This window comes from Vidua chalybeata, chromosome 12 (genome assembly GCF_026979565.1).
Source record: "Vidua chalybeata isolate OUT-0048 chromosome 12, bVidCha1 merged haplotype, whole genome shotgun sequence".
Taxonomy (NCBI): Eukaryota; Metazoa; Chordata; class Aves; order Passeriformes; family Viduidae; genus Vidua; species Vidua chalybeata.
Window position 1 is genome coordinate 16704430 of NC_071541.1, and position 25920 is coordinate 16730349.

Sequence of the window (25920 nt, forward strand, 5' to 3'; positions counted from 1 at the left end):
TTGGGAGAGACTTTTTAGCAGGGCCCATAGCAGTAGGACAAGGGGTAATGGTTTTAAATGAAAAGAGGTCAGATTCAGACTAGATACAAGAAAAAATAATTGTACTGTGAGGGTGGTGAGGCCCTGGCACAGGTTTCCTGGAGAAGCTGTGGCTGCCCCATCCCTGGAATTGTCCAAGGCCAGGTTGGACAGGGGAACTTAGAGCAACCTGGGACAATAGAAGGTGTCCCTTCCCATGGCAGGGGATGGAGCTGGGTGAGCTTTAAGGTCCCTTTCAACCCAAACCATTCTATGATTCTATGTGAAGAGCACATTTTCCCCTATTTCAATATGTAATCTGTTTGCAGGTAAGGCAGTGTCATGCCCCTGGAAAATGGAAAGCAGTTCTTTGCCTTCTGATCTGGATCCAGGCTGTATCCTGTATCCAGGCTCCAGAGATGAGCACTGAAACAATGGGATTTAGTAGCTACTTTCTGGCAAAAAGAGCTGCTGTTCTATTTGACCTACTTGGTTTGGTTTTTCCTGCTTTCACTGCTATTGTAAAAATCATTAGGAGGGAGTTCACTGTGAGTGTGGATCTCAGTATTTAAAATCTGTACTACATAACCACTGGAGTTGCTGGTAATGTAGGTAGGGTTAGTGCTAACCACAGCTGGCCAGATGTGTGTGTGTGTTTGCACACACTCATGTGTTTCACTACTGTCAGTAGGTGCACAGACCCAGTATCTTGTGGTGCTGTTTTGCCTGGCTCCAATACTCTGTTGTTCCTTAGATTCATTTGGACACCATAACTATGTCCTTCTGTGAAATCCTAAGAAACTCCTAAGGAGTTTACTTATTGTTTCCCAGTATTGCAAAGGCAATAGGCAAAAGATGCCAGTGATCCCCAATCCTGTACTTAATTTGGAGTGGAGGAAAAAGGAAAAGTGAGATTATTAGTGTACCACTGTAAGCAGCTGAGCCTGTTCTTGTGCCTACTCCAAAGGGATGAGGAAGAGAGAACAGAAAAGCAAGAAAAAGACTTGTTTAGGCACAGAGGTGGATAAAGATGCAAAATTGCATTTGTTACAGTGAAATGGGTGTGTGCAGCTCTCAGGTAGTTGCCCACACCAGTCTATAGACTTCTGTTGAGACAGCAAAATGATACCAGTAAGGTTGTTAACTTTCTCTCTTACCCTGTATGTGTTGATAAGATTTGTTATTTTTATACTACTTCTAAATAAAGGATCTGCAAGTTCTCTGTAAGCTTTTGTTAATTAGGTCAAACAAGACTCCTGTGAGTTTTTAAGTCAGCTAAGGAGATCACTGAAACTCACTGTTGGTGCACAGTAGCTATTTTAACTGTAAAAAAAAATTCCTCTGAGTCTAAGATGTGATGTGAGGACTATTTCTGTTGAGAGAGCAGATGACTGTGGAGAGACCAAACATAATTGCCCAATTTAGAGTTTGGTCAGATCAATAACATTAATTTTCTATTTTTATGCAAGGGGGAGCAGGGGATGTGTGGGGTGACTTCTTGTCCACTTTCAGAAGTTAGACCTAATGGTGTTGGGAATAGATGGAATTTTTGCCAGCTCAGTGTGAAACCAATTTCCCAATGGCTCCTTTTAAATTTCCTGAGGGATCCTATTAAGGAACAGAGTGGATAGCAGGACTTGGTGCAATTGCAGCAATGTGATTTGGGTGGTTTTGGGTGTCCCTAAAATTGAAGCACTAGTTAAAACTCATCTTGAAAAATGCCATTCACTGAATCACTAAGGTAGTTTACTCTTATAGGGAGCATTCTAGGAGATATTTTTATTCAGTGAGATGTGCTTTGCTCCACATCTGATAAAACATGGAATTGCTGATGCATTTTCTGAAGTATGTAGGCAGAAGAAAATGTGACATGACCTAAAATGGATGTGCTGTATCAGAAGGTCTCCCTTCAAGGAACAGAATTTCTTCAAGTCGAGGCTGAGCATATTAAATACACTCTTAAATTCTGTGCAAGCAGACTCCTGGAAAGATGAGATATTTGTACCAAGACAGATGTACAGAAACAGTATTGGTTGTATACATGGCCCTCTTTCCTCTTTCTCATTTTCATGTCATTTTCAAGGTTACCTTGAAGGAAAATTCCTTTAGGATGATTGTTCAGGTTTGTGAGAGTCATTTTAAAAGAATTTGAAGAGCTTGTCTGGCCTCAGTTGACATTAACAGAGAGACTCGGAGGAGTTATCACTTTAGAAGACAGGACTCTGGATGATAGTGTTCAGCAGTGGTATGGATATTTTTATATCTTTCTATGTTTGGAGTGAAGGATGAATCTTCATGGAGTGACCAGGAACTCAGATGGGTGGTTGGGGCAGCTGATAGTCTCATTAAGTGCTTCACAGCATATAAGGGAAACGAAGAGTAAATATTTCCACTTCCAGAAGCATCTAGTTCTTCAGTTCCTCAGAGGGAACAGTGCACTGAGTAATCATCTCATTGCTTAGCAACTGAATCTGAGGCTTTTAGCAGATTTGTTATTTGATTACTTGAAAATAGTTGAAGATTTTTTTATTGGGTTGTGATAGGCATCTGCAGAATGATTTGGAGAATGCAGAATAATGAACACTTCAGCATTGTGTGGTGGATATTTTTATAATTCAGTATCTTTATTCATGGAGGGGGAAGCTGAAGATAAACCATGGAATGTTACAGGTTGGAAGTGACCTTGAAATATCATCTGGCCCAGCCTTTTGTGAGAAAGGGATCCTACATGGGATTATGTAGCACCTTGTCCAAATCCATTCTTTCAATAAGAACAACCATTCAACCATACTTACACTGGGATAAAAACTCTCCTGGTGCAATTGCCACCCATTGCCCTTTGTCTTCTCCTTGTGGACAGAGAGCCTCATCTGTGCTGGCACTGCAGTACTGGGATGGGATTCACAGGGAGAAAGGACCCAGCTGCTTTTGCCTTTCCTCACAGGCCAGGATCTCCAGCCTTCAGCTCATCTCTGTGTCCCTCCCCTGGACCTGCTCCAGTCTGTCCCATCTTTCTTGAGTTGTGGGGATCAGAATAAAGACCTCAATGTATAAGTGTCACACTGTGATTTATATCTGCTCATTATCTTAGGCAGTTAGAAGGTTTTGTAGGTAAAATCAGAGACTTTTGTGCTGCTTAGGTGTGTTGGAAACTTGAGCAGAGTCCCTTCTCTTACTTTGTCAAATTGAGACTTGATTTTACATCAATTTATTACCTATAGTTTCTTGGAGGTCTTTAGTGGATGTCATGATCTCTCTCTACATTTCTTCCTTGGAAGAGCAGTATTCATGTAGAAATTACACTTAATATTTATTAGGTTCCTGCTATAAAATGCAATCCATTTTAGTACTTCTCCCCTTAGCACTAACTTGCTGAAGTTCAGTTCAAGTGCTTCATATTTTAAGGTTATAACAGGTTCCCATAATTATTATTTTTTCTTTCCTTAATTTTAAGAAATTTTATGTAGTCAGTATCTCATAGTGATTTGTGGAAGACTCTGAACTCTAAGGAATTAAAAGTAGTTGTAAGTTTTTAGGAGAGTAAAATGAAATTTGTTTGTAAGCAAGTCTTATACCATGAAAATCCGAAAATCTATTATAATTGATTTGAAAGTTATTTTGCTTTGAAGAACACAGGATGTTATGGCAGTTTATTGGGTTTAAACAACAGTATGACAAGGAGCCATATATGCAGTACCTTTCATTTACTGCCACGTACAGATTTATGGTATCGTTTAAGATTATTAGGATCAACTAGACAGTTTTTATGTATTTTCAAACAAACGAAAGGTTGACTGTAAAACAAAAACTATAACCTATCAATCAAACTGTGTGGGAGGAATATATGTTTTGAATTACCATGGAGATGGATAGATTTTAATAGATTTTAAAAGTAAAGACAGAATTAAATGTAAGTCACCTTCTGGTGTCCTTTGCAAGTCTTACTGTGACAAATGACATGCAGGGTATTTTATAACCTCTTGCTTTGTAGGGAAATGTTATTTAGTCCTTGATATGGGAGGTTATAATATGCTCTTTTATTTTGGTAAATAAAACAGTAGTTGTATTACTGATGCTGACATTCATAGCAAATTGTGTGAGGATTTGAAGAGGGTTTGTTAGATTAAATTTTTCAAGTATTAACTGGTTTATAGTTAACAAAGACCTCTTGCCTCTTTGAATAGTATCCAGTGTGCATGCTGCAAACAGTGCTACAGTACACACATAAAGTGTGATATTAAAATATGGGAATTTGATTTTATTGGATGCTGCTTTAAGACTAGCTGGGAAAAACCCATAAGGAAACAGAATTTACTCAGGGGAGACCAGTGGCTGACCTGCAGATGATTTCAAACAGTCTCTTTTGCACTGTAAACACACTGAATGTTGAATTGCATTAAGTAAAGGAAAGAAGGTTTTAATCAAAAACTTGAACAGAAGTTTGAGAGTTTCTTCATCTGTCACTGGAGAAAAATCACCTGAGCTGGTCTAAGTCTGCTGATGTTACAGAATTGCATTTGAAATACAGGCAAGTGGTAGTGTGGTTGGAGTTTAGTATTCCAGAGACATATTTTGAGAAAACACAGCGGTTTGGTTTGGTTTTTAAAGAACAGAAAATGAAGAGTGGGGGATAAGGGCTGGGAGAGACTGGCAGTCTGGCTTTTTAGAGTGAGTGAGCAAGGTGCTGTGCATGGATAGGGCTTACAAAGGAAAAGGCTGATCATCCCTAGTGGGTATTTACTGGAACTCAAAAGACAGTTTGGATTTAATTTCATAGAAGACAGAAATTGTTTTTCAGTAGAAAAGCAAAGAACATCTGTCCTTTTGGCAGCCTGGATGGCACTGTTGTCCATGTGGTATCAAGAAGTGTCCTTCAGTCTTACCCTGATTTATGCCACTTTCTGATGTTTCTATCCTTAAAACAGAGAGATAAAAAGGCAACTAGCATATAACAATTGCAGTGATTAATAGTTATTGTAATTTAAATATATATACACATAACAAAATTATATTTGTTTTCTAAGAGGAGTGGATAGCAGAAAGTTTCACAGGTGAGAGGGGTAGAAAAATCAGTGTTATATGGATCAGTGTAGCACAAGTGGATTAAATCCTTTGTGACTGGAGTGACAGTGAGCAAACATTGTGACTGCAGCAGTGGACAGCCAGCACTTGGGCTGCCAAATCTGATTACTCTGCATTGTTGCATTTGGCTGGAGAGGAGGCAATGGTTGATAAACAAACAGGAATAAAAATGCATCTCAATTTAACAGCTCAGTAGTAAGCCCGGCAAATGGATAGATTATTAATTTTACGTAACATATTAAGGTGAAATGAAAATATTTAAGATAATTGAAGACCTGTTTCTTCTTTCTTATTTCAGCTTCCATCCACATGATTGGATATAATGTAGGGATAATTGGTAAATTAAAACTGTTCTAGAGGTACAAGCAGGGTGACAAATGCAAACATCCAAGAACCAGAGAAATGCCAGTGTTCCCAGTCCAGTCTACTTTGTCCCTAAAGGTTCTGATAAGAACTTCAATCTCTCTGTAAAACCAAGGTAATGCATCTCTAGTCTTGCATATGTTTTCATAAAAATATTGTAGGTTTAAAGCATTGGGATGCTCAGTGTTACATAGAAATATTAAGAATGGGAAATATCTACCTTTATGGTAAGGTTTGAATAATTTTTAGTGAACTAAGCCCTAAGAACTGTATGTTGAGCCACAAATGGTAATGAAACTCTGAATGGTTGTTCCTGGGTCAGTCAAAATAAAGAGAGGTTCTGGATGTGGTCATGCAATCAAAAATTACTGTAAAGCACAGACAGAGGAAGCAAGGCTAATTTCAGTTGTTGTTTATCCACATTTTCTTGAGATCTTGACTTTCTCTTTGAGCAGACTTATAACAGTTTTTTGGTGACTGTTGGAATGAAGAAGGGGAAAATTAAATAAATTGTATTTTTGGAAACTGCTCACATAATTTCTTAAATGGTTGTTGTTACATCTTATTTTTAAGTTAATAGTGATTAATGACCTTTGGAGAAATGTGTTCTCCTTTCAGAAATTCTTCTGTCTGTTTCCTAAAGCGTTATTGCTTAATATAAATGAATCATGCTATGTTTTACACATAGAGATAGCTTAAAATAGAAAAAATGCAAAGAAAGAAAAATAAAAAAAATTGGGAGAGATTTCTGTGAGAGTACTGGAACTCAGCTTCTCACTTTTTTTTTTGTGTTCATCTTCCTGTAAATTGCATGGTAGTTTTGTTTTGTTCTTAATTTAGAGTAGAGCCTTGTGCTTGCTGGTTGGTCATAGATACAGCTTTGGGTTCAGTCATAAAAGTTGATTAAATATCAAAAGAATACTGATTGCCAAGTTTGATTTCAAAGTCTTTAGTTGCTGTCACTACCATCACTGTACTGTTTTGTGAGAAAGATACTCTGATTGTATGCTTATCCCTGAAAATATCATACTGCCTTTGAGGGGGGAAAAAAAATCCATCAGATGATATGAAGAATTAACTCCAAAAGGTATTTAGGGCACCCTAACAGTTTATAAAACAAATACTCATTTCTTTTTACTGCCAGTGCTCACTGCCACTAATAGGTCAAGATCCAGAGTGTTTAGATGAGATCCAATACATATTACAGAAAAAACTGTCACTGCAATAATGGAAAACATAAATCATGTGTAGGGTTATATTATTTTCTGATAAGCTACGTTGTAGCTCTTTGTATCAGTGCCTTCCTGTGGATGTGGTCTGCAGTTTGTGTTGCTGCAACACCAACTCCTGCAGCTGCCAAGGGCACAGTGAGGGCTGGAGGTGCCTGAGCACTGCCCAGCCAAACCCTGCATCCCCAGGGCTGTGGCCGAGGGGCTTTGGGGTGTTGCACAGCAGCTGCAGAGACCCAGGAAATCCAGGAACCTCCCCTGCTGTAGGGAGGGGGTAGAAGTAATAGCTTTGGGTTCAAAGAAGTTTAGTTGCTTATGGAAATGGTATTTAAGGTGTACTCTTTGGTCAAAGTCTTACCCACAGCAGGTAGGATTGTGTGCTCATGTGACTTGGCACAGGGCTTCCTAGGGCTAATATAACTATATTAATTCTTTCTTTTCACTGTGTTTTGCTGAGCTGGGTGTGAGTTTTGCAATCTCCCTGAGCTGAAAGAGCTTCTCATAAATCTGGAAGATGCTGAGCCCTGAGTTCATTATCTGAAGTGTGTGTTTGTTTCAGCAAAGCGACAGAAGTCTGAGTTCAAAGCCCTTTGCAGAGCAGGGCAAACAGTGGTGTCTTTTATGTTCTTTGCTGTTCAAGCATTGGCTGTTTGATCTAAATTAAATTGTGGTTGATGGAGCAGATTTCAGTTTATTCTTTCTGATACATCCTCAGAGTTGATGGGGGGTTTGTGAATGCCTGTTCTGTAGTCTGTGCAAGAGGCATTCAGGAACAGAGCTGAGCCTGCATCCTGTCACAAGCAGAGGGACACTTATTTAACACCTCTCTGGACTCTCCACACTGCTGTAAGGCAGCACTGCTGCTGAGAGAGGCGGTTTGTCCCCTGCTGTCCCCTCCTGGCTGTGACATTGCCACCCTGCCCCTCAGGAAGCAGCAGTGGGGTGGGCACGGAGCGGCCCTGGGCGGTCACTTGGCAGCTGGCCGGGAGCCTGAGCTTCCCTGCAGTTTGATCCAGTGCTCAGTGCTCTCACAGTGATGCTTATCAAAAATGCAGATTTTAGACTGTGATATTACTGAAAGTGTTTCTTTAATTTAAGAATAATTATTCCAGCTTTCTTTTATGAATTAGTTTAAGCTCGCTTTACTGTATACAGGTGCATAAACAGGTGTTAAAGTCCTACAAGTGATCCTTGTGTTGTGCATTTCCACATCTATTACTGACAGCATGTAATAATTTTTTAGGGTAGGCCAGTAAAGTTTTGAATGCAGTAATTTTATATTGGGAATCCATCTCTGCCTTTCTCTGTGTTTTTTTTTTTTTTCAGTACTTCAGACTTGAGGTAATAATCAATAAAGTCTTTCTGGCCTGTATGTGACCTGGCAGGCTGTGCAGAGTACACAGGGAAGCTACCACTTTAAAGATAGTTACACAGAGAAGTTACCACTTTTAAGGAGTAAAGTAGTAACATTTTTGGTATCAGAATTTTTGTTGTGACCTGAATAGCTCAAGTTTAATTTGAAGTGCTTGTGGTCAGTTACCTTCCACTGCAGTCTCTCTGCAGGTGATATTCTGCCCAGTGGGTGCCTTGTGCTGCTAAATGCTTTTACTGGTACTGTCAAATGGACTTGTTATTTTCTCATTAAAGGGACATGCTTGGAAAGCTGCTTAGATGGAATTTAATGAACTTCTAAAACGTAGCATACAATAGTGGCTCACAATACTAAAAGAAAATTACCCTCTTTTCTGGGTAAAAAAAAAAAAGAGGAGCAGCAAAGGTTTCTTTTGAATCTTTCTGACTGTTCATTAATGAAAAGGACGCTGTAAAGAAAAAGGTGTGTGGCAGGCTTTCATGATAGAGTTAATGAAATTACTGTAAATGAAAGTGTGAATTATAGAATAGTTGATAGAATGGAAGAGAGGGAAGAGGAAAATAAGATTTTACTCACTGTGTTGCTTTGGGATTTTTTGTAACAACCAAACAACTTTATTGTATATAGGTATTATTAGTATTTTAATTTCATTTAAATGTATGTGATGATGGAAACTTTTGATCTTAGAAGTTATGGGACATGCCGGATCCTTAGAGAGATGTAGTATATCTTTATATTTCCCAAATATATTTTTTTTAAAAAAAGGAGCTAACCTGTCACTTTGAATTGGGAGGTGCCTATTACATAAGATGTGCTTTTTTAGAAGACATCAAACCCTGTCACCTTTGTAGAGCACTCAAAGCCCCATGCAGGGTGGCAGCTCAGTTCAGGCTAGTTCTTCACTGTGCTCTGAGGACCAGCCCCCTGAGTCTGTCAGAATGCCTATCAATTATTCAGTGGCCTCAGATATTCAACAGACAAAAACCCTGCCCTAAATATTGGGAAACTTTGATTTGTACTTTTATGCAGTGAGCTCAGCTACCCCATTTCTTCCACCTGACTCTTTCCCATCATCTGTCCCTTTGTGTCTCATTTTTTTACAGGATCCCAATCTGAGCTTCTCATTAACTTCTCGTCTTCCTTTCCCCGGTTCCCTGTCAGACACTTCCCAGTCAATCCCAGTCTTTATTTTGATGAAACTTGATTGTGTTTTCTTTTATTTCCTGAATTTTGTTGGGTACGTCTTGCTTTCCTAAATAACTCAGTTGTTGTTGTTTAGTTTTTACTTTAACGATTATGAAAGAGGACAATAAGAAAAATGTTGACGTAATTTTTCCCGCAATTAAAAATTTGACTGGACAATTTGTTTAGCTGACAAGGAGTGATGTGAAGAAATGTTGCAGTTATTTCTTGAATAGGCAGAAGGGATAGGGAAATGGGGATCTCCAGTTGCCTTTCAAAAGGGGAAAATATTGTGACCAATCAAGTGCTCAGAAGATACAAACCAAACAATACGTTTTCTGCCAGTTTTTGTCTGGTCCTGGTGTCACAGAACAGAAACAGAATGGCAGTTTGTTTTTGGGGAACTAGCAGCATCACTGACAAGTTTAGAGTCAGGAGGATGATTTTAATGAGCCACTTAGGCTTGTTGTTGGATTTTGGTGTCATACTCTGAAGTAGCTGGTGAATGTTCTGTCTCGGATCTGACAATAATTGCCAGGCTTGTCAGCTCTCACTGTGATACTGGTGCTGTCATTGTGTAAATCTACATTAGAAACACAGCTAAATGCAACACTTCTGTTTAACAGTTATTCTGTTAACAGCATAGTATTCTGGAAGGAACATAATTATGATTTGATATTTCTCTTGAAGCCACTGCATTGCTGTGTTAGATAAAGAACAGAATGCTGGTATTAAAATAGTTGCAAAAAGAGGAAACACAGACATTGTGTACTTTCCTTTTTTAAAAAGAATTCTCTCGTGTGAAGCAATCTAAAATAAATCTTTTCTAGTTGTCAGTTTTATTTATCCTAGAAAAGCCATACCCTGTTTTAAGATAAAATTTTTTAACACCTCTAACACATTCCACTACTATTTTCCAAGGGGATTTTTTTTTGTCAGGAAATCTGGGAAATGCATATCTAGGTAGTTGACAGGCTTTGCAAAAGAAAAGCCAGAATTCTCTTACACATGGACAAGAGGCTGAACCATTTATATTCCATGTTTATCATTTATACATTTATGCTTTTCAATGCAAACACTGGTACTATCTCAGCTGCTTTTTTTGAGAACATTACTGTGCAACCATTTTCTAATTGAGTTCCTCCATTTTATTAGAGGAAATGAGAGAGCTGTGCCTTATGGAACATCTTTTGCTAGAGGTCCTCAAGCTGGCTTGGCCAGGACCTCCTAATGGGTTGAATAATCTGAGCATTACCTTTTCTTTCCTGATTTCTTCTACCCCTCTGCCCTATGATGTTGAACCTCTTTGGCAGTTTGAACTCCGTTTAACAAAAAAAAATTAATTTTCTTGCATATAAGTGGCTGTGTAGAGGAAAGAAATGTGATTTTATAGCTCCTGCCTTGGGAAGGATTGCAGTGCAACTTCATCCATATTGTGAAGCAGAAGGCAATTCAGACAGGAATTTCTGGTGGATTAAATGGGCTGTGCTGCCACAGTGTTAAATTTCAATGTCATAACTGAGTGGTTACCAAGAAAAAGAGTTTTTATATTATTGGTAATAGTTTAATGGCAGAGTTATTATTTTTCTAACTGCAGAATCTTCTATTGTGGAACTTTGATTATTGCTGTGCTTGTTATCTCCATCATGGAGTTTCAGCTTTAAAAATCAAATAGAATTAGATGAAGAATATTCACCTGGCTCATAGGGAGTTTTACTGTTTGCTGTGTCTTCAGTTTTACATGCACAGAATCACAGAACTGGGTAGATTGGAAGGAACTTCTGGGCATCCCCAGTTCAACTTCCTCCCCAAAGCAGACTCTAATAGAGCAGTTTGTTGAGGATCTTGTGCAGCTGAGTTTTGAATATTTTTGAGGAACCCACAACATCTCTTGGAAAAAGTCTATTCTAGATTTTGACTACCCACAAGGGAAAAACATTTTCCTTTTGTCTAGTTGGAATTTCCAGTATCTGATGCTATTAACTAACCTTCCCTTGACACAATAATTAAAGAAATTAAATGTAGAATTAAATCTAGCACTTACTAAGTGGTTTAAAAACAGATGAATTGATAAGAAAGCAGTTGAAAATGGAGAATTTTTATTCAATGCTGCTGGTTGTAATAGGACTTGCAGGGATGTGTTCTAGTCTGTTATTCACTAGTCTTATTAATAGCAATCAGGAAAAATCAGTGACATAGAAATTGCTGATGATGCAGAAATAGGAAGTTAAACAATTATTAGTTCAGAAATTGTGTGGTTTCTGTCAGACACTTGGCTCATTTAAACAGCACCAACTCCAATACATCCAAATATAGCAAGGCCCCACAGATGGTGTTTGTGTCCTGAGGTGCAGTGACACTTAACATGATGAAACATCATTATTGCAAACCAATCCAACATCAGCCCCTTCCTTGCTTTTGACAGCTAAGAGGATAAGAAGTCTTGCCTTTCTAGACAGGGGGCATCTGGAGTTCCAGAGGGGGAGAATAATTGAAAAATTCTCTGTATAATTTAATGAGGTGATTGCTGGGCAGCTGCTACTGATTCTGCAGTGTCCTCTTCAGAATAGATGGGGAACAGCCAGAAAGATTCCAAGGTGATCCATGATGGCAGCGAGTCCTAGGAGAGGAACGTGGAGTGGGTCTCCAGGTTACCCAGTCCAACTGAGTCCTTTACAGCAAGTTAATGTCCACTCATGGCATTTTCAACTTGTGCTTGTATTGCCTGCTTCAAAAAATCTATCTGCAGCAGTGGATATTTTGCAGCTTCTCAAAAATCCAGTACTTTTTGGACCATATGAGTTACAAGTTTTTCCTGAAGCCTGTGCTCAGTCTTCTCTCCTGATTGTTATTCCTTATCCTATTTGTCATGAACAAGGGCAAAAGCTCATTCAATTTCTCTTTCCTGCAAGTTTTTGATTTAAATTACTTTTGTAGTTTTGTCATTTCTAGACTAAAAAGTCAGAGTCAAATCCAACATTTTAAAAATATAATGTTTTCTTTATATTCTCATTATTGCTTGAAAGAATTACTGTTTATCCATGTCTTCTTGATGTTCAAATAGATAAAAATATAAAGATAATTAAATAAATAGAAGTGAGAATAATGTTCCAGCAGAAACCTGACAGAGTGAAGAGATTACTTTGCACATTTGCTAAGACAAACTGCAGAAGTTGAGTGAGGAGTCAGCCTATTGTGACTTATAAATAGGTATGTGGAGGAGGGATGCAGGTAGCTGATTGATAATTGTGGTAATCTGTCAACAATCTGTCAGTTCTCTCTCAAAAAAAAAAAGGAGGATAAATCCCAGTATTTACAAAGCAGAGGCATGCAAATTTGGGGTAGTATCGAAGGCACTTTTTAATAATTAGGGTGATTAGCAATAGATTAATCACAGAAAGCAGTTGTTTCTTTATTACTGATATCTTTAAAACAAGACTGGATTGTATTTTAAATGATTTGTTGCCACATTATCCTGGAGGAAGTACATTGCAGCAATCTGTGAGCAGGTTTCTATGGCATGTGCCCTGCAGGAAGTCAGACTAGATAATCACAATAATCCTTTATAGTCTTGGAATGGATGAATCTTTAAATCTGTTTAGTCAGGACCAGCTGTGTTGAAAAACAGCATTACTAAAATACAAAAAAATATGCTATGAGGTAGGGGATGTGCTGCACTGATGTGTTTTATATTCTTTCAGGCAAGAGCGTTGTATGCAAAAGACTAATGGTTTTTTAGGAGTCTTTGTCTAGTGATGCCTTTCAGAGATGAAGTGCTAATTCTTCAACCCCTTTAAACACATTCTTTGTGGCTTTTGATGACTTATCTCCTTGGTGAGGACATGCTTTTTGGCTATTTATATAGAAACTGTGGAAAAGATTGACATTCAATACCTTTTTTTGGGCTTTCCTACGTTTCAAACACTGCAGGGAACAGCAGATATTTTGGATATCTTCAAGTGGGAGCTCACCAGAAATGGTTCAGTTGCCTGGTAAAGGTGTCAGGGTGAGTCAGGACCGGTTCCTTTGCCTTTCAGGCAGGTTTAGCAGTTGGGAATCAGCTGTGTCCTGCAGGGCCCTGCTCTGCCAGACGTGCTGGGCAGCAAATAATACTGCTGACACTGCTTGGCTGTCATTTATTAACTGGAGCTTTTCACCATTCTCCCTGTGCAGTGATGATTTTCTTCCTTTCCATTTGGCTTTTGTCTGTGGAGCATCCTGAGCCCCAGTAAAAACTCCCAACTTCCACTTCAGAATATTTAAAATAGATGGAAAAAAGCTCAGGAAGTACCTGCACTCCACACTAACAGGAATGCTTTGATACCATTTCTTGGAATAATGAGATGCCCAAAGTCAAAAAACATGTTTTTGTTCTGGTGTTACTGGGATCTTTGTTTAAAATCTACTGTTTTAACAACTGCCAGCCACAGGTCCCTTTACAAATATTTGCACTGCTTTTGTCACATATATGAAACAAACATTCTTAAATTGAAGAGGTTGGAATTAATTCTTTATCCTGGGAGTTTTACCTGTTTTCTCTTAGCTTTTTAGTTGTAATTCTGCCTCTCATCTTTGAACTATTTTAATTTTTTATTCACCAAAAACTTGAATATTTTACAGAATGAGTGAAAGCAAATATTTAAAAACAGGCTTTATTTATAATTTACATCCTATTTGCTGCATTCTGCTTTGCTTTTTTATGCTTTTTGTTTAACTGCTAAATTGCAATTTGTTTTCACTCCTGCTGTATTATGGGATGGCTATCAGCTCAGTGCCAGAGTTTAAAGCTCCTCAGCTTCACATGTTCTTTCATGGGGTGAAGTAGCTTAGCTTGCATTTGAATCAGTTATTATTTTCCCAGTATTTTTCCTGAGGCCATGTGTGGAGCTGCAGAAGAAATGACTTGTTTATATAAATCTTACTTTGATGGATCTGGCTCTTCCTAACAACATTTCTGGCTGTTCTGAAACCCAAACTCTCTTCTCACAGAGTATCTGAGTAGATCATACAGTGTGATTCCATTTGTTATTTGTTCTCTGGAGGCATCATCCCTAAAACATTGGGATCTCTGCACCTGAGCACAACCACCACTGCCTGCAAGGTTCAGAAATGTCTGTTCTGGCTTCTCAAATATTCCTGCTCTCACAAATTTTGTGTCTATGACGCCTGTGAGATCGAGGCTGTAGTAAAATAGTGCTGGTCATTACCACAGCTGGTATTCTCTGGATCTTCCTCTTTAGAAACCTTTTCTTCATGGTGTATAAACACTGAAATCCAGAACTGAACAAGGGAGAGAACAGTTATTTAGTCACTGGTAACAGCTGCTGGTTCAAGTGTGTGTATCCCTTTATTCTGCACCTCATTTCTCCTCCTATCATGCTCCAAATTAGGAACCTCAGAGATGTTTTGCAGAAACGAGCTGTGGCTCCTGCATTTATTTTATCTCTTTTTTTTTTTTTTTTTAATATAATGGTGGGAGGCATAAAATGTGTCTGAGCCACCATTGAGAATTACTGTTAAAACTGTTGATAAATCAACAGGAGTTTGCATATACTGAAATAGTTCAAAGAGCCATAAAGAATCATTCCTTCAGTAATGAGAAAATCCTCATGTGTAAGGGAATTTTGATTTTCATATTCTCACAATTCTGTTTCATATCTGATGTTTGAACAGAAATAACTGCATTATAATGCACAATAGAAACAGAAAATTTTGGATTTGTAGATTTTTTTTTAAGTTAGAAAACAACTTGGGTGATCAGCTTCCCTTTGAAAAAATCCTGAGCTTGCAAGTAAGGTGTACATAATTTCAGTGCATCTTGGTCTTAATCTTAGAAAACAGTTGTACTGTATTTGAATGCTGCCAAGTTATTATTTTGCAGAGACAAAATTAGGGCTTCCAGGAAGGATTAGAGTTGTACTGAACATCTGTATGGAGCAGTAGAAATGGATCAATCTCTATTGAAACTGCTGGGTAAAAGTGCTACCGATTCCCTTGTAAAGGATTTTCCTCTGCTGGGCAGTGGTCTCAGACTTTGCAAACCCCCCCCCAGATTTTTTCCTTAAAACTGTTCCTTTGAAGCTGAACTTGTCTCTTTTAGAGAACTGGAAATTACTGGAACCTGTCTATGAGAGGCATAGTTGAAATGCCTTTACTGTTTTGAATTTCCATTAGACAGTTTGGTTGGAAAACCACTGAATTTCAGTCAGCAATTTTCTTTAGGGATTCACAGAAATGTTGGAAGACAAATGGTGGCACCATGCCCAGGATCATTAATTACAAAATGCACTAATCAAACCAGTTTGCAAATAATGGCCTGTGTTCTGTGTTTTGTGGGAATAATTGCGTGTGTTTTGCTTGTGGTTTTCTTTCTTAGTGTTTTAAGTGCCCCTAATGCTACTTTAAAGTGGCTTTTGGCAAAATCTTCTCTAACATAATGAACTTGTGTTATATGACCTGCAGGGACCCTGACAGAGACAAAGAATTGTTAAAAATGTTCAAAATGACTCGTACTGACCCAGTCCTACAGATCCTGGGACTTCTTTTGAGCTTTTTTCTCTGAAAAACTCCTGTTTGTCAGGTCCAAAGCAGTAATACTCCTTCTAGAGCCCTCCAATGTGTGAAGGAGAATATTAATTTTGTGCCCTGTGGGACAATGTGTGAGAGGAGCTGGGAAGAGGGTGAAAGTATCAGGTTGTATCCTTGAACCCCACTGGATGTGAAGTTCCCTGTTAAGAATGTAAATAGCATTGGAAGAGCAGCTGTTTGATTTAAATGCAATGGAAATGCTTAAGGGAGAAAGTATTTTTCAGCTTGAAAATTTGGCACAGTAAGGCACTGCTAAAGGGAAGCTATTTATCTGACAGAACTTGTAATATACTGTAATCAGTTTGAATTTCTTCAAAGATATTTATCCTGCAAGTTTTAACTTAGCATGATTATTATCAATTAGTTTGAATGTTAATTATTTATTAAGACCACTTCAATAAATGTCATGTTTATTCAGAGTGTAAACAAAAGCATTTAGCTCTAGTTTAAAACTGATGTGAAAGGTAATATAATTCTGTCATGCAGAAAACAACCTTAAAATACTGATTTTGTGGAGGGGTATATTGTATTTGCAAAAGAATGTAACTATTTAGTTATGGGTAAGAAGCTTTCTTATTAATACCTTAATTTCTTTTGCATTTAAATGATAGAAAAAAGTCTTCTGAAAGTGTGAAATATGGAGGCATCCACACTTATCCAATACTGCTTCCGTTTCTTTTAGAGCAGAATGTTTCTGTTTGTTGCTTGTCTTACAGGTGAATAGCACAAGTAAGTATTGAATGCAGCATCTTCCTCAAGTCCTGCAGGTTTAGATCTTTAGCAGGTGCAGGTCACACAGCTTCCCCCTTTCCAGTCCATCAGGATAAGTGGGGTCTGCTGGCACTCAGTGCTTCCAGCAGGAGGCATTTTGGATGGCTGTGGCGAGATCCCAGCAGGAGGTTGGGAGTGCTCCTCTTCCAGCCACATTTACCAATATTCCAAGCTTTGTAGGACCAGAACTTCTGATGGGAGAAGAAATACCTTTGCTGTATTTCAAGACCATCAGTTCCCCCTCTGGAAGATCCCTCATGATTCAGCAAGTGTGTTTTGGAAAGGAAAGGTCCATTATGGCTGTGGTTTTAATATAAATAGGAGACACAAGTCTATGAGGAAAATGGAAGGTGATGATGTGAGCAGGGAACATCTGGTACCAATTCTAGTTTTGCTTATTAAAGCTCCTTCACTGCTGGGACCTTGTGTTTACAAAAAGGGGAGGACAGTTTGGGGATGTGAAGGTCAAAGGTGTCCTTAGCAGCAGTGGCCTTGAGATGGGGCAGCTCAGGATCCTGAAGGGAGGGAGCAGGACAAAAAGCAGGATAACAACCTGAAAGAAGATCACAGTGGGAAAAAGAAGCCTCTTCCTGTTCTTGGGCTCTTTCCTTGGTGTATTGTCTTTCAGAAGGATAACTTATCTAGTCTTGTTAGTCATACTTCTGAAGAAAAATATGATAAAACATAATGTGTTGCCTTCATGTGTCCTAACACATCTGTGTCATGATGGAGGCATTCAAGACCGGAGGGAATCATCCTTAATTAAATAGCAAAAGCCTTGCATGCATATTTTTTTCCTCAGAATGGAATTTTATCCTAAATTTTACATTCTTATATTTAAGACTGTCTAGAACAAGATGTTCTTACAATATAAAAACAAATAAGTACATTTAATATCCAAAGGATTTGGAGCTGAATTCAAGAAATGTAATATGGATTGAAAAGGGGTGTTAATGTCACTTGTTGTGCAGTATTATTGAAATGAAGAATTAAACCTCTAAGTTTATCCCCTTCAATTCCATTTCCCTAAGCTTTGTTAAAAGTTTATGATGATGTTAGGAAAGGAGGTTAATGTTGCTGTCACTCCTAAAGATTTAGGAACTCAATTCAATCTCAGCAAAGCAATGGCAAGCTGCAGGCTGTGCCACAATCTCGTTAGGCAGGGTTTTCTGCAGCCCTCAGCTGTCAGCAGTGGCAGCCAGGGTAGGGCTGGGCTTTAAACAGAGGGCAACTTTAAGGTATTTCTTCAACCAAATCTTTCCTCTTCTCACAGTAATTATCCCACAGAGCCCCTTATATTTATTCCTGGAGAAGGCCAGTCTCCCTTCTTTGCATCCCATTTTTTCTGTTAACGAACAAAGCTAAACAGCACTAATTAACCCCAGAATACCTGTCTCATGCTGGCCGAGGTGCATTTCCTGATGATGTTTAAGAGTAGCAACAGCATATGAATACTGACAGTAGGAAGTGTCAGACATCAGAATTGTCTTAGATTTGTTTCAACTTGTTTCTGTAACTGTTAAATGTTGTCATCTTGTACTTGTCCCAAGTTGCTGCATTAGACAACTCAGGCATCTGAAGCTGTAAATAAGGAAGAGATATGAGAGTCAAGATGCACATCTTGACTGCCAGGGAGTGCAATAACTTGTACTCAGAGCTATTTACATGTGTGGCATAATTGATGTTTGGAGTGGAGAAGTTGTTTGTACCATACTGAGTTACTAGAAATAAAAATAGGCTCTGAATTGCACATTAGTGTGAGTTAATCATTTAAGGTCTGTGAGGTGATACAAACAAGTAGGAGAACACTTCTCTTCTTGAAGAGCAATAGATTGGGACTAACCCATTGTAAAAGCATTTTTCTTCATAATATTGTGTGGAGAGCTCTGAACTGAGATGGGTTGATTTATTAAATTGTGACAACAGGTTTAAATATTACCCACTGTCCCTCATAGGAGATCTGAGGAAAAGCTTTTTCAAGGCAAAAGAGCTTTGCTGCCTGCCATTGGGAGGATTGTCCTCCTGTGTCCTGCTGTTCCTTAAGTGCCACTATTGCTGCAGTGCTACCTGGGCTCCCCTCTGCAAAGGGTTTAAAGCTGTGAAAGGCTGTAGGGTATTTGTTTGGTTTGCAGCAGATAAAAAATATCACCAGGTTTTTGGATATGTTGGCAGATAGCTTTGATTTAAATAAACCATTTTGATTTTGGAGCAGAACAAACCATTGTTGTTTTTGGTTTATCGTAAAGAATTTGAATGCATTTAATTTTTTTTTGTAAATGTGCAATCCAATCCAATGGAGTTCTGAAATTATTTTGGAGGCAATCCAGTTGTTGCTTTGATGCACAAGGTTTCTGGTAAAGCATATTAAATGCTCCTCAGGAGAGGGGGAGGTCAGCACAAATGGAATTTAATACATTTAGGAGAAATGGGGGAAATAAGGAGGGGTGAGAATTTTGCATATACACTGCTAGTGTGAGGTGCCTGTATCCAATCAGCTTCTCTGTGATTTAGGGCTTCCTATCACAGGCTTCATTCTTCTGAGAATTTACTTTTATTTTGCAGCTCAGGGAAAGCCAGGATTGTTGGTTTCTCCTTGGATTGTTGCCAAGAATGCAAGGAACCTTTTTGTGAAGTTACTGGTGTTAATTCAATATATCTTTCAGCTTCTGAGCTATTTGGAAGAAGCATAAGGACATAGTATATCTAGAAAAAAAATACTACTGAAGTATGATATATGGTAATTCAGGCAGGTTATTTAATCTAATATAAAGGAAAAGCTTGTAGAAACATCTCTGTTTATCTAGTACAGGCTTTGTTTTGTGGGTTATTCTCTGCTTTTGCTTTCTTTATTGATGTTACATCATTCTTTTTACTGCTTAAGTTCTTCCCTTTTCACATGTCACTATTTTAAGCTATTTTACTCATTTTCAATGGCAAAAGTCTGAATTTATTTTTTCTGTCCCTCTGATTTACTGGGCTTTATTACAGACTGTAAGTTGAAATGCCCTCTGTGAATACAGTAGAGAATCAATTTAGATAGATTTTTATTGGAGTAAATAATTTCTGTTTGAAGCTAAAAGCTATGAATATTCATAAGACAAAATAAATACAATTCATGATAATGCATCCTTATGAATAAATTGAGAACTAATAAATAGAGACTTTCAGGATAGAAGAATGAAAATAAACCTAAACTGAGATGCCTTTCTCAGTCTGTTGTTTGATTTGGAAGACTAATGTTGTTTATTGGGCTTGACAATCATAGAGGCCTTTTCCAACCTTAACATTTCTATGATCCAGTGACTCTCAGTGTTTAATGGTGTCCTGTCAGAGAGGGCTGAGCTCACACCCAGCCCCTTGTGAAAACCCCAGGATGCTGCCTCAACCCTTAGTAAATGAAGTTTGTAGTTTTAATTAGTTGTAATTTCTTAACTTTATTCTTGCTCGATGTTATTTTCACTTATTTGTTGTTTGTATTTTTAAACAGTTTTTAAAGTCCCTTTTAGTTCTGTAATCCAAGAGGACCAGCTGTCTAGGCACATATGGAGAACTGATGAATATGTGCAAGTATTAATTGTGTTCTCAAATTGCTTTTTCTGTGGGTGCCAGTCAGGACACCTGTGTACTGTCCACATCTCCCATACAAATTTTTAGCTCTTTCCTATTTTTGAGACAACTTTGTCTCAAAATAAATACAAACAATACAGGTCTCTTTGACCTGTAGTCTGACCTTTATTGATCAACAGGCACTTGATGAATACTTTCTAATTTGATAGGTGAAGTTTAAAGTTTTCATGGTAATAATATTACAGATTTTGAGTAAGACTAAGCTATAAATATTGCAAAGATTTTTAAATTCCAACAGAGTTTTAATATGAAGTAATTAACTGACAAAACTGAGGAGAAAGGCAGGATTGTTGTGTTGCTTCTAGCTGTAGTATTTCCTTTCATGTGCTGATGGTGCTTGCAGGCTTCAATAGCTAATGTAGATCCCAAAATTCATAACAAGGAACCTGGGAAAAGCTACTCACTTGCTTTTATAAGGAAAATAATTTTTTGCGCCCTTCTCCTCCATTACAGCTTAAGGCAGTTTTATGGGAAATGTCTTAAGGGACTGCTCTTGAGAGAGGCAAAATCCTGACTTTACAGTGGTGGTAAATGAAGTCATGGTAACAAAATGGCTATAAATAGGTCATCTGCTGTAACATACCGGTCTGTTATATATTTTCATATTATGTGGCATTTATTTCGAGAAGAGTGACAGAGGCAGCCGGTGTTTCCAAAGCCACCCGAGGGAATCGCAGGGAAGCGGGGCCTGCTTTGTGCTCGGCTGCGTTGGCGTTTCTGGCCCAGCCGGGCTGTGGGGATCCCGAGCTCCTGTGCCGGTGTCGGCCCTGGGGATGGTGCTGAGGGAAGAGGCCGATCCCCGCTGGGGGCGCCTCGGGGAGATGAGGGGGAAAGGGGAGAAACAGCCCCACACACACTGGAGCCGAGCAGAGGGATGTGAACAGGCAATGGAGCTGGGATCCACACTGCGGTCTGTGTGGGCAGAACCCACCCTGGCACAGGGGAAAACTGGGACGAGGAGGGAGAAGGGAGGAGCTACCATGGACTGACCCCTTCCTTCTCCTGTCATGGAGGGGAGGAAGCGATTCTGTGAAGGATGGAGGAGTTGGGAGTCAAGGGAAAAATGCTGGGCTTGGGAAGGGGGTTCTTGAGGACAGGGTTCTTTGTGTCTTTGTATCTCCCTGCCCAACTCTGTTGGAATTGGCAATAAATAAATTCCCCAAGGGAGTTTTGTTGTGCTGGGATGGTGGTTGGTGAGTGAGCTCCCTGTCTGTCTTTCCACCCACACATACTGTCATTTCCTGCCCTGCCCCGGCCTGTTGGAGAGGGGCAGTGGGGGAAGCTCCACACCAAACCCATCTTTTGGCTTTTGAACTCCAGAGAGTTAATACAGAGTCATTAAAAGAAAAAAAAAAAAATACTGCCAGAATTCCACTTTTTGATGCATAGCTGCACATCTGAAGATTATCCAAACATTGATTAGTGTGACTTGTTAGTTATCAAAGAAATACAGCAAATGTTTTTGTGTCTGGGTATAGTAAAATGAAGCAACAAGACATGTTAGAGGACTTGTGCTGCTTGTGAGGAGAGTCTCAATTTGTTAAAGCCATCCAGGTTTTTTCTTTGTGACTCATTTATAATTATTACCATAAAAGTTCTGCAGAAATGCTTACTTTTATATTCCAGATTTACCAAATATGTTTATAAAAGCACACACAGATCATTCTGGATGGACTGATAAGGTGCTCCTTGCTTGGGAGCTTGTGATAAAGCCAGCTGAAAAAATGAGAGATTAGAGGTTGTATGAAAATTTACTGTGAAACAGAATGAATGTTTGCACATCAGACTGACTTGCACATCTTTTATTTAACTACTAACAAGATGTTAAAGATTCAGGTTTATTTATAGTGCTACTCTAACTAAAATTGAAGTATTTTAATACTTAAAAAATTGGGGGAGGGGGAGGGAGAGGTGTTTCTTAATTGTGGCACCCAGGGCCATCTGTTTTACATGTTTTTTACACAGGGGTAGGAATCTGATTAACTTAGCTTAGTGTTGAATTTTGAAGAGGTTTTTTTTTTAATGTTGAAAGAGAGAAGTCATTAAAATGTGAGTATCTCCTTCCTTCCATCTCTCCCATGTGAAGCTCATTTGTCCCTGGGCTTCTATAGTGTGAGGAGGGATGTTAGAAACTGATTTTTGACTGCTTCAAACTCTCTTCTGCCTGCAAGCCTGGGATTAAGCCACTTTCAACTCTATTCTAGCTCTCCTTTCTCTCTCACGAGTGTTTTCCTTCACTATTATGGGTCTTACATCTATGGTTCTTTGTAACAGTTTCCCTGAGATCACATCCACAGCTCTGCTGGCTTCCACTTTCTCTTCCTCCCTTCCTTGCCCTAGACCTTGGATTTTCTGGAAGGACACCCTGTGTTTAGCTCTCTCAATACTTGTGCATTCAATTTAAAGCAGGTGAAACATTTGTGTTCTGTAGTCTCCTTTATTTGTATTTAAAGTAAGCACTTCTGGTACTCCTTGGCTTGTATAAAATGACTGTTTAAACATAACCATAGAACATATTGTAATTTAACCAGCATGGTGCTCTGGACCATGGTCCAGATATTTTTGATATCCTTGAACCATCATTACAGGAGTGAGAAAGTGGCTCTCTTAGCAGGTTTAGCTGGGAAGTTTGAATATGATGGTTTGGGACCTGATTCTCATGATAATTTCATTCCCAACTGTTTTATTATTAAAATAGACCTAATTTGCTATTTTGATACTACCAAATTAAATTGTTTTTATCTTGGGTTTTTAAAAGTGACAGCCTTTTATTGTTCACATAAATAGCACATAAAAATGGACATTTCCCACACCTACTGTCATTGTCAGTTTATATAGGATTTACATTTAGTAATAACACCTAAACAAAATTGAGTCATTTTAAGCTTATCAGCTATGCATGATTATCTTCTTTGCATAAATTTTTTCAGCCCCAGAAATTTATGTCTTTCTGTTAGGTCTGGTGTCTGTTTTTCTTTCTTTCAAGTGGGACCAGAACCAGTATTGATGCAGAGTTGAAAGATTGTGCATCTTTTCATCTCAAAATTGTTTGATAGGAACAACTGATGATGCCATCTGTGCTTAACCTGCTTCAGCAAAACAGATGTGTAATGAGGTTCAGAGAAATTTTAAAAATGCTTATCAAAATGGATTGCATTGATGTCTGTTTTCCTAAGTCATGCAGATCTAGTGGTCTTATAGGAAAACAAACTCAAGTAGGTGGAAGTTCTTTTTTCATCTCATCTCAACTATTTTTGGTAAACAAGTGAAAAACACTTGTTCTAATAATGTGTTGCAACAGAAAACACTTATGTTTCTCTTTGTGGATGTTCCTGTATCAGATGTAGTCTTGGTAGATGCAGGTGTCTGTATTTAGAGGGCTTTTATAACCCACTCATGTACAAGCAAAGATGTGATCAAGGCAGTGCCAGCTGATCAAGTCTCCATGTCAATCCATCTACTCGGTGTTTTCCCAAGTGAGGTTCAAACACTTCAAGTTCTGCAAAGCAGTGGGAATGGAGCTCAGCTGTTCGAAGAACAGCATCCAGCTGCATCAGGAGATCGTTTTCCTTCATGGGATCCTCTTTTGTGGCAAATTGGCTGTTTTATGCAGTATTGGAGACTGGATGGAGACGAGCCCCCTTGACACACAGTCCTGACCCAGCACAGAGTGGAGTGGTTTGGACTCATGTTCTGTTCTTATCTTATCTTATCTTATCTTATCTTATCTTATCTTATCGGCGGTCTTGGTTGATGGCCTCAAACTTTCCTTTTTGGGGAATTCACATATAGTTATTTCCTGCAGGAGAAAAAGGTATTTCCACTTCTGTCTGGTTTTGGGGGATTTGGTTTTGGTGAAGAGGGTTAATTGAGTAATGCCAGTTCTTTTGGAAAGGATTACAGTGTTAGTTGTGGAAGTTTTTGTCTTTACTGATGTGGGGGGGTTATATTATCTATGGTAATTTTTCTCTTTCAAAGTAGTTTTCCTGGTGGATTTTATTATTAATTGCTTTAGTCCTTTTTAGCCTGCCAAGTAATGAATTTTCACACACCCACCCCCCCTCATACCTGGCTGAACTTCAGTAACTGGAATATCACAAATAATTTTAAAATGCTCTTTTGTTGTGGTGACTCATTGTTGCTGACTGTTCAGAGCCATCCAACTAACTGCTGACAGAAGTAAACTTTTTCACCTCTATCACTTTAAATCTAAAATTTTACATTTTCTGTATGATTGGAATAAGCGATTCCTGCTGTGCCTAATGAATCCTCTTTATTTAGCATTAGGTTCCATCAGAAAATGAGCCTCTTAGCAGATTGAGCCTAAACCACAGGAATAAGAAGTTATTTAGTATGAATTGCATCCGTTAACACTACTTTTTGATGTAAATATTTTAAGGCTCACAAGAACTGGATTGATGTTCCTCTAGGGTAATTAAATGAAAATTGGGTAACTTATTAATCTCTCTTTTTCTCACACTTTCTCTCTCCAAACTTATTCTCTCCCCCTCTCTTTTTCCCCTGCTTTTTTCCCCCTCCTTGCCTCTTTCTTTCTTCTCTCTCCCTCTCTTTTCCTCCCCCCTTCTCCCAAAAATGTGCCTTTACAGAAACATAAGGTAGATCTTTTCTACAAACTGCGGCATGTGATGAATGAGCTCATAGACCTCCGCAGGCAGCTGCTCTCGGGGCACCTGACACAGGATCAGGTGCGAGAGGTCAAGAGACACCTCACAGTGAGGCTGGACTGGGGCAATGAGTAAGTACTGGGTCCTGTTTCTTCTACTTCTTCTCAAGTAACTTTTATTAACAAAAAAACCCTACACAACATTTCCTTTCCAATAGTATTTGTGCACAGGGCGAATTTGGGATTATTTGAAAATCAAATATAACTTTTTCCTCAATGTATTGCCTTCTACAGGGAGTTTTGCTCTTGGTGTGAAATGAGCTGTTTACCAGTAGGCCTTTCCAAGGGCTCCCTGCACTTATAAAAGGATTAGGTCACTTCACTTACTTGGTAACCTGTAGAATATTAGGCTTGGGAGGATGTGTTCAGAGGTACTTAAAACACATATTTTTTTCCACTGAGGAAGTATTTTAATGGTTGGTGCAAAAAATAGAGAATCTCACAGTTAACCAGGGACATGGGAGCTGAGGCTGCAATGTTCAGACTTTTTATATCATGACACTTCTCAGAGGTTTGGTTTCCTTGGTCAGCTCCGTGTTGATTTTGTGGAGAGGTTCTTTTAAAGGCAAAGACAAATGCGATTCATTCACACAGAAATGATAATAGATTACCATTAGACAAAAACCAGCCCTTGGCCAGACTTGTGTGTCCTGGGATGTGGATCAGACAGGTAAGCTGTGCATGACACACATGACACTCTCAGACAGAGAGTTTCCCACTGGGAGTGGGATTAGTGCTAATGAGCATGTGGGAGTGGGGAGGAGTCCTGTAAGTTGACAGCTAAGGAGAAAATCCAGTGTTTGTCATTAAGCTATGTTTGGTTCCATTCCGTGGTCACCTACCTCAAAACCCCCTCTGAGGGACATACCTGAACACCCTGATAAAGGTTTAGCAGCCCCCTTGCTGCACTTCTCTCTCGTTGAAAGAAAGTTCTGGAGGACATAGACCAATAGATTGCATCAATCTTTCTGCAGTGCAGAATTACAGATATTTTCCATTCTTAT

The 25920-nt window shown here is 38.8% G+C and overlaps 1 protein-coding gene across 1 annotated transcript in view; it reads left to right on the forward strand.

Moving 5' to 3' along the window:
• DOCK3 (dedicator of cytokinesis 3) overlaps positions 1 to 25920 on the forward strand; it is a 184866-nt gene that overhangs the window by 35011 nt on the left and 123935 nt on the right. Inside the window, exon 6 of the mRNA XM_053953429.1 lies at positions 24840 to 24988. Within this exon, the coding sequence (XP_053809404.1) occupies positions 24840 to 24988 (149 nt within the window). The remainder of the gene's footprint in view (positions 1 to 24839; positions 24989 to 25920) is intronic.